This window comes from Geospiza fortis, unplaced genomic scaffold, assembly GCF_000277835.1.
Source record: "Geospiza fortis unplaced genomic scaffold, GeoFor_1.0 scaffold195, whole genome shotgun sequence".
Lineage (NCBI taxonomy): Eukaryota > Metazoa > Chordata > Aves > Passeriformes > Thraupidae > Geospiza > Geospiza fortis.
Genome location: NW_005054324.1, coordinates 3,500,068 through 3,509,435, shown reverse-complemented (window position 1 = coordinate 3,509,435; position 9,368 = coordinate 3,500,068). Strand labels below are relative to the sequence as shown.

The 9,368-nt window shown below is 39.1% G+C and overlaps 1 protein-coding gene across 2 annotated transcripts in view; it reads left to right on the top strand.

Moving 5' to 3' along the window:
* Positions 1-9,368, top strand: part of AASS (aminoadipate-semialdehyde synthase) — a 26,223-nt gene that overhangs the window by 11,436 nt on the left and 5,419 nt on the right. For both annotated transcript variants that reach the window (XR_004081708.1, XM_005420907.3), the window contains exons 14-19: positions 1,998-2,127; positions 2,986-3,096; positions 4,362-4,470; positions 4,837-4,977; positions 6,838-7,005; positions 9,117-9,212. Coding sequence is in view for 1 of the 2 variants with exons in the window: in XM_005420907.3 (XP_005420964.3) it covers positions 1,998-2,127; positions 2,986-3,096; positions 4,362-4,470; positions 4,837-4,977; positions 6,838-7,005; positions 9,117-9,212 (755 nt within the window). In the remaining variant the exon portion in view is untranslated. The remainder of the gene's footprint in view (positions 1-1,997; positions 2,128-2,985; positions 3,097-4,361; positions 4,471-4,836; positions 4,978-6,837; positions 7,006-9,116; positions 9,213-9,368) is intronic.

The following is a 9,368-nucleotide window of genomic DNA, read 5'->3' as shown; positions in this document are numbered from 1 at the left end:
AGGGAAATTGGAAGTATTTTTCCTTCTAATCCGCTTTGGGCTCAGGATTGGTTTTGTAGATAGTCAGTCACTTTGTTGGTCTTTGGCTGTGTTTTCAGCCTCACACAACAAGAATATGAAAATGTTTTTATAGACATCTGTATGAGTTATGTAACTGCTTTTCTTAAGACTAGTGTCTTGATGGTAAAACTTCAGACCCTGACTTTCCCATGAGCACCAAATGCCTACTTGTTTATTCCTCTGTTTTGGTTCTATAATATTAACATACAAAACATTGGTTTTATCATATTAGCATGTTCCAGGCTGGGCATCTCAATAATCCTTTTCTGTACCCTTAATGATGACTTTACCCTGATTCTGGGACTTCAGATTTAAAAGTCAGGCTCTATTGCCTTATTGCCTGAAAGATACTTTGCTGGCAAGTGGTTTCCCTTAGAACTTACAGTTTTATTGCTGTTGATGGTTGTTGTTATTGCATTGATTTTTTTTTTGGTCATGCTATTTTCATACTTGGCTCTTGGCTGCTTTTTCTCCCCTTCATGGAGATAGCCATAGTACTTTTAACCCCTGGGAAAAGATTTACTGGGAGGAAGAGGGGAAATCTAGGAAAGCTGCACCCTTGTTATGAGCACTGCCTGAGGTGGTGAAGAGGGAAGGATTACAGCAATGTGCAGTGCCCATCCCCTTGTCACTAGAGGCTGCATCCACTCCCTGCAGTGCAGTAGCAGGAAGGGAAACCAGGTGAACTGGAAGATCTGTTTTGCCAGGCACTGAACAAACATAGCCTCTTATCTGGGTAGCTTAAAAACATGCAGTTTCTACAGCACACATGCACAAAAATAGCACAGAAGGAAAGGGGCATGAAGATATTATTGTTTAATATTTTGACAGCAGGCAAGTAGGTGCAGAAAACAAAATGCACATCCGAGTGCCATGTTTGGTTTCGTACTGTTAGGCTACACCACTGGGAAACCTTCATGTAATCAAATTTTTTTTAGTTTGAATTTGTGGATGATTTTGCCTAGCTCTTTTCCCTCAGCACAATTTGATTTGTAGGATATAGAGAAACACCTGGTAATGTTTATTTCCCACTGACTATGGAAAGGCCATAAGGGAATAAGGCCCTAACTCAGAGGCACAGATGTTTTTAATTCTCCATTACCTTGTGCCCTTCCTGCTGCCTTCTTTGGCCGTTCCTTTTTTCTGGCTGTATTCTCTGGTTTGTGGCTGGCAGCATGGTGAGCTGGGAAAGGAAATTAGTCGGATGTAGGAAATACTGGTTGTGTTACTGTCATTCTCTTTTTCAGTTCTGCTTTCCTTATAATGGTAAGTGCTGATGCCTTTTAATTCCCCAGGAGCTTGTGGCCCATGTGCTATCTTCTTTGGCCACTGCTTTTTTGTTCTCTCTGGCTTATGCTGGCAGCATGGTGAGCTGGATGGGAAACCAGTCAGAGGTGGCAAATACTGGTGGTGTTAGTGTGGATCTCTTTCAGTTCTGCTTTCTTTATTAAGTAGTTAAGTAGTTAAGTGAAGGCAGGCAGAGACTGGGTTTATCCCATTTAGTTATAATATGGTATTTGGGATTGGGAGGACTAAGCCATACGTAAATATTAAAAGTAGTCAGTTTGAACCTTTTGCTCACACTTGACCTAAGCTGAAGCTTATTGTTTCTATCTTTGTAATTTTTAAAATTGTGATTGATGTGAATTAGTTTTTGCTTTAAGCTGTTAAACTGTTCTTGACTGTAAACAGGAATTCTGTTGAAGTGTGTTGAAAGAGTTTCAAAATATTTCTTTTTAAACATGTGGAATGAGGGATCGAGTAAGTTTTTCTGAACATGTTTGTTTACTAAATGTCTGATTTTTCTTCAACTGTTAGTGAAGGAAAACATGCATGCAAATGTTTCTCTTTGGGAAATATGGCACAATTATACATGGGTGTGCTTTAGACTTAGCTTCATCTATAGGTAATGTTTTATTGTTTTACTTTTAAAACAGTATCTGTCATGAAGGAGCAACTTGAACAACTGACAAAGAAGTACAGAAATGTTACTCCAGTTCATATGGATGTCCTTAAGCATGAGGAAAAGCTGTCCTCTTTGGTGAAAAACCACAACCTTGTGATCAGGTTAGATTTCTGTGTAAAACATGAAAGACTCAACACTAAGTCATACTGCTTCTTTCCCCTAGTTGCTTGACCTAAATCAACACATAAACTTTTTTTTTAATGGCCAAGATTTGGGGTCATATTTGTGCATGTAAGTAGTTGTAACTGGCTGCTGCCTTCTGATGTAGCAGGGCATCAGAACTTTAAAAGGAGTTTTGATTTCTTCAGAAGTGTTCACCAGTTAGGGGGATTTCCTTGTTAATGTGAAGGGCCAGTTGCATCCACAAGCTTATGTGTTTCTGGGATCAAATTTTCATGTTCACAAGAGGAGGCAAAATTCTGGCATCTTGGTAATTTCTTCTGAATATCCCATTAAAAAAGAACTCATTCCAGATATTGATACAGGGAAGGAACTTCATTGTCCTTGCCATTTTGTTTCTTTTGCCACAGCTGTCATGACTGTTGCTTCTGTTCCATGTAGAGTGTGCTTCTCACAAAGTAGTTCACCAAGATCTTTGTAATGCAAGCTTTCTCAAGGACAGTTTTGCATCTTCTAAACCTCCAGCATGCATGTTTAGAAGATGTCTTTGGACGGAGGTCAGTGGTTTGTGGTTCACAGAGAAGTGTGATGCTCTTTCAAGAATGACTTCCCTATTGTCCAATGCCCTGTTCTGAGTGCATACAACAATGCTGTCCTGATAGGGTACTGTTTCACCTTCATTGGTATGGAACTGCTCAGGGCAAGGCCGGTGTGACTGTTTTTTTGAGCTATTACTTGAGCTCTTTCGTAGGCATTCAAAAAACATTTGAGTGTCTTTCCAGTGACAGGATAAGTAACTGGTTGAATTTTGATGTTGCATGATTCTCCTTCCTTTGTAGTTTGCTGCCTTATTCAGCACATCCTTTTGTTGCTAAGAAATGTATTGACAACAAAGTGAACTTGGTAACAGCCAGCTACTTAACACCAGCCATGAAAGAACTTCAGGAGAGGTAGGTGTGGAAGTAGCATCTCCTGGTGTTGGCTTCCTTCTTTAGTGCATTATCTGAATATTTTGCAGTCTGTTACACCTGCAACGCTTGTTGTGAATTACTGCTTTCTGAATTCTTTCTGCTTCTTTCTGTGATAGACAACCAAGTAACTTTCCAAAGGGTGCATGTTGCAATGAGTGCATACCCCAACCTGGTTAGACTAATGCTCTAAGTAATGGAATGTATTTTTCTGCCTGTATCATCCTATTTCATGTTAATGTGCCTTTTCCTCTTCCCTCAGACCTGTTAAGATGTTTGAGCTGGGCTGATATTCAAGCTGAGTAGCTGTGCTGTCATGTTCTACCAGCAAGCTTGTTCGTCATCCTTTGCCTTCCCGTAATAAAAACTCATTTCTTGGTTTATTTTATCTACAGTAATCTCTTCCTTCATGCTCTTCTTTTGGATACGCCCACTGTATAATTTTCAAACTGGTGACAACTCTAACTAATGACAACTGTTGTTGTCCTACTTAGTATATGCTTGGAAGTTGTTATGAGCATGAAGCTTAATCTAGGTGCTCCTCTGAGTCACAGTATTGGAAAATCTGAAGTGCATTCAAGTGAAGAATGCTGTACATGCTGTGTCTTTACAAAAGATAAAACAGGAAAAACTAGACTGGTAGAGAATCAGTGTTGCAGAAAGTGAGGGATATTTAGGGGCCTCTCCTACCATTCTTATTGAGAACATAGCATGTGCTCAGGAAAAAAAAAAGGCACTTCTTGTTTGTCAAAAGACAAACTGATTTTGAAAATAAAATAAATCCTCAGTTTCTGGTGATATGTGAACTCTGGGACTGTAGGCAACTATCAGGAAAAAAAACCCCAAATACTTGTAATTTTGGAAAGCAGGCATTTTAGTCTCTCTTCCTTGTAGGAGCTTCTTTAGGACAATTATGACTAGCTTTGTGTTGCTCTCTGCATTACTACCTTCCTGCATTATAGCACTGTCCAGGAGATTGTGGGATATGGAATAGCTGGTAGAAAATTCTTTTTCCACTAGCACCTAGATGCAGAGAAGTAAGAGAAAAAAAGGTTAGAAGACTCTTAGATGGTTGTCACTTCTCAGGATTTTATATCTGCTTTTGTTTCTTTATTCCCACAAGCTGCAGACAGAGCCCAGAATTTACTGTGTTGGGGAAGGTTTACTGGGCAGATTGGACAGATTTATGGAATAAAAGGCCAGTAATAGTGAATATTCTGATGGCTCTGTGTTTCTGTTATTTTTAGTGTAGAAGCTGCTGGTATTACAGTTGTCAGTGAAATGGGCTTGGATCCTGGTCTTGATCACATGCTGGCCATGGAATGTATTGACAAGGCGAAAGAAGTTGGTGCTACGGTAAGGTTAGCGGGGACTGCGTAGCTCTGCCAAGATTATATTTGTAAAGTTGTTCTTTTAACACCATGCAGGTTTTGAGCTTGTCACTTATGTGTAACAGACTCTGGACGTTTTACTTTTTTTGATGCTTTGACTTTCATAGCTACTAATTCACATGGTGAGACTATCAGCTAAAATGGCCCGGCCCCAATGTATCTTTTCTTCTCCCTTGCAGGCAGTGCCTGCAGTTTTCCCCTCCCCACTGTAGATCCTTCTCATCTAACCCATTTGGGCAAAACTAGAAATTTTAAGAACTGATGGGTATATCTCTATGCATCCTGATCTATTTTCTTTTCACTGTTTCTTTCCTGTGGATAAATCTGACAGGTTATATCATACACTTCTTTCTGCGGTGGCCTACCAGCTCCAGAGCACTCTGACAATCCTCTGAGGTACAAGTTCAGCTGGAGTCCACAAGGAGTGTTGCTGAATACAGTTCAGTCTGCTACGTATTTAAAAGATGGAGAGGTGAAGTAATGGGAAAAATTTCATTTAAAACCAGACAAAAACTGTGGTATTTGGCTAAGGAAGGAACTGGGACTTGTAAGGTGCTGTGCTTACTTTCAAGCCAGTTGCCTAAGCCAGTTGCATAAGTCACTTAGGACTATGTTTGGAGCATGATGATACCTAGCTGTTGCTAGCTTAATACTTACTATGTGGAAACTGGTTGCTAGGAAGGAATTTATTCTAAAGACAAAAGCAATGGATTGGAGTTGAGTTTTCTGGATTCAACTTCCATTCCTGTTGGATGTTGCTTTTGCTATTTAATTGCCCTGTCTTTGGTCCTGTGAAACAAAGGTGAGAATGCTTGTCTTGATAAATCAAATAGCTTCATTTTGTGCTTGCACAATGCATGGTAGAACGCTTGATTCCTTTCTCTTTTGGTGCAATGTGTAATACCAGTAACCCACTGAGTGGGTTTTGTGAAATACTTTTTGGTCTGTTTTATAGAAGCTCTGTTCTGCTGTTTGTGCAGGAGTCATTAGACTTAACCTTACAAATGTCACTGCTTCTGTTTTGTGTAAACATTGTAATTGATTTGTGCAAAGCTATTGCAAGCCATTATCACATTTCTGCTTTCCAGCACTATCTATTTCCACTGTCACTTGCTCAGAGTAGTTACTGCAATTGTCAAGGAGACTGCCTTGTATAACCACTGTAAAGTTTAGCTAGTTACCTAAAACTCTTTGATCTGCAAAACTTAGAAATATTTTGAAATATAATCTTTTATGTTTTATGACATTTTGGTGCTCTACTGTTTTTATGGAGGTAAGAAAGGAGAAATGCAGGGATTGTATGTTGGATCATTATTTAAAAAGCAATGAAGTATAAGTTTCAGATGAAAAGGGTTCTTGGAAAATGTTGAAATATTTCTATTTCTGATCTGGTTCACCCATTGCTAGGAAAAATTAGATCATGCATATGAATGAGTCATTATGCCAGCCCTAGATGAGCTTGTCAGTAAATTCTGCAATTTTCCTCCTTGCCTCTAAATACTTATGTTTTTGACAATTGTGTAGGATTCTTTCACACGCCTGTCTTGCCTGGCAAACACAACAGTATCTTTTGGCATTGCTGCAGGCTTCACTGCTTGAGTATTTCTTCTATAAGTAAACCTTGTCCCTTTGCTCAGAAGTCAGAAAACGAGTTTGTAGTGATGCTGCATAGCAGATCTGGGCTTTAGCTGCTTGAAGGAAACAGGATTCAGGGCTGTGGTTGGGAAGAGAGTGGTAAGAGAACTAGTCACCTGTTTTGGGGGTTTCTTTTTGTTTTCCTTGTGCTTTGTAGCTTCAAGTAAAGACACACATGGGCAGTAATTTTATATCCATGTGATATCACTTGATTTATTTTAATATTGAAAAAAAAGGAACAAACATCCATAATTTTGTTTATATCTGGTTTCTCTCCCATATAAAAAACACCAAACAAAACCTAAGGAAGATAATAAATTATTTGACTAAAAAGCAGAGAGCTCTTGGGTAGAATCTCCCATCACACGGGTGCAGTAAGAGACATGCTCCAAAATGGCATTAATGTAAGTGAAATGGGAACCTGCCATTTTAGTATAAGTGCAGCAGGAACTAACTATGTGTGTGAGAAGAACATGGCTTGTTTTAGCTCTTTGATGGCTGACACAATGCATGCTCTTCCTGCACCAGGTATGATTAAATGGCTTGGGCAACTGCTTTATTTAGATTGGGCCTTTGCTTGCACTTGAATGCCAAACTTGTTTTTCCTGCTTTTGAGCATACTTTATCTTTTCTGTTCTAAAATAAGTTGAATACAACTGCACAAAAATAATATTTGCTGTTCTTTCACAAACTTTAGATTATCAATATTCCACCTGGAGGAGCGTTACTGGATTCTGTTACTCCAATGGATTTTTTCCCAGGATTAAACCTTGAAGGTTTTCCTAACAGAGACAGTACAAAATATGCAGAGCCATATGGTATTCAGACAGCTCGTACTTTACTGAGAGGCACCTTAAGATACAAAGTAAGTTGTTGGTGTTATTATTAGTAATTATTGTTTTCCTCAAGAGATGAATGTTGTAATTTCATTAAAAATGCATATTTAAGCCTTTTATAGGTTTGCACTTGCTGTTTATGAGCTCCCCGTTATCTCAGTTGAGAGACAACTGAAAGCAGTTATCTTTTTTTTTTTTAATGTAGCTTTCCCTGGTGTATTTAACAGGTATTTGTTGCAAAATGGAAAAATAGTTTTATTTGTTTTAGACAGTTGGTTAGTTGTCTTGCATAGTCTGTGTTTCCTCTTTTTATTCTGGCTCTGTATCTGGTGTCAGATCAATAGAAGATTTAAAGAAATTAAATAATTCCATTTTCTTATATTCCCATGAAAAACATAATGTAAAAATCTTACAGAAAATTATGATTTTCCATCAGTCTGAGAAGTTTTTCATTAAGTAACTGGAAATGTTAAATTTGAGAAGCTTTATAATTTTGGTCAGCTAAGAAAAATGTTGAGAGATAAATGTGTTTCCCTTCTAACTGATCTAGTATTTTCCTTTAGATGTCCAAAGCAGAATCAAAGTGTTTTGATGTTTTTCTGTCAGATTTTCTTTTTCTTTATTTTTTTCAGTCAATATACAGTAAGAAGGAATAAACCTAGAACCATATTGAAGGTTTGAAAAAGCTTTTATGGATGTTGTATTATGTCTGTTAAAGTTTATGCTAGGGTTTAAGTTCTTGTTATTTGTCCATAGCCTGAGGAAGTTGTATGTCCTTTTTGTCTTAATTCCCCTGTTGCAATACAACAGGATTTTTTCTGTATTTCTGGGAGGGAAGCTTGCTTAGCTAAAGGCATGGAAGAAGAAGGAAGGCCAATATGGAGGAAAAGGGTTATAAATTGCAATAGCCCTCTTTCTGTCAGTCTAGATACAATCTCTTTTTCAGAAGAGATTGTAAAAATATGTGGGAGGTGTCTATCTCATAATGGAATCCTAATATGACAATATCTATTCCATTTGGTGCTTGGTAAGACTTTCTTCTTTTGTATGGGCTAGCATAAGGAACTGCAAAGGTGTCAGGGTGACATGCCAGGTGGATGTCGGTGTGCTGCAAGAATGCTGTTCCTGTGGTTAGTGGTGTTCCCTTAACCCCCACAGCAGGGCCAGCACTTTGGGCTGGGGTGGTGTTGGTAGGGTTTGGGGAAGGGTTTCCATACCTCTGCCTGCACAGGGTGCTGAGCAGGACAGAAGTTAGTGTTGGCCCTTTGCACGTGCTGCTGTGCTGCAGAGCAGAAGCCAATCTGTTCACTGAGGAGCCAATCATCTCCTAAAAGTGCCTTTTAGAGGTTAACTTTAGATAGCTAATGGAGTCAGATTAAAAAGGTGTCACACAGAAGGATCTCACTGCAAGGCCATCTGAGCTGATAAACTGGTGCTCCTAATAAGTGACTCCTAATTTAATTAGTCTTCTTTCAGGGTGCTTTATTTCCTCCATTCTGCTTTTTTTGTGTTTCTAGTCACTTGCACGTAAGTGCTCTCAGGTATTCAGCAGCTGTGTGGGAATGTTAATGGGATACAAACAGAAGTAAGCAGAAATCAGTCCAGACTTCTTTTATTGTGCAGCCTACTGCAACCTTTGCAGTTCCTTTTAAACCATTCTACTGCTTTGTCTGTCTGATATTCCTGAAGATGAGAAATAAGCACACAGGATTCTTACCTTTAAAAGCAGCCTCAGTGATGTTCACAGAATCCCAGTGGTGTGAGCTGGGTGAGCAGAGTTCAGCATTGTGCTCTGTGTATTCAGCAGTTTATCAGCTGGCTGATACAACCCCTCAGTGATGGGCTGGGATTTCAACCAGCGCTGGCCAGCTGAGCCCTTTGATCTCAGTGACCAATGGTACTTGCCATTGAAGTATTGATGACAGAATAAGCCATTAAAAAAAGTATTGAAAAGTGGGGAAGGGTGGAGAGGGGCTGGGAAAGACACTGCTCTGTGGCAGTAACCTCACTGACAGCAGGTTATTGTGGCTGGCTTCCCAGGGAATATTTATGGTTATATCTATCACTGCATTCAAACCAAGGAGAAATACCTCAGTTTCAAGCGATTAATATATTTAATGATGTTATTCTTTTATTTCAGGGATACTCCAGAGCCATGGGGGGCTTTGTAAAACTAGGATTAATTAACCCAGATCCTTATCCTTTGCTAAGCTCAACTACGCCACCTCTAACCTGGGTGAGTTACTCTGCTTCCTCTGCCTTCTTTCCTCTGGTTTATTGATGGTTTTCTTATTGCTAAACTTGGGTGTACTTAGCAATGTGAAACTTCTATTGCATCCTGATGTCTGGTTTTTTTTTTTTCTTGGAAATTAGGAAAACTTCCTTCAGCAGG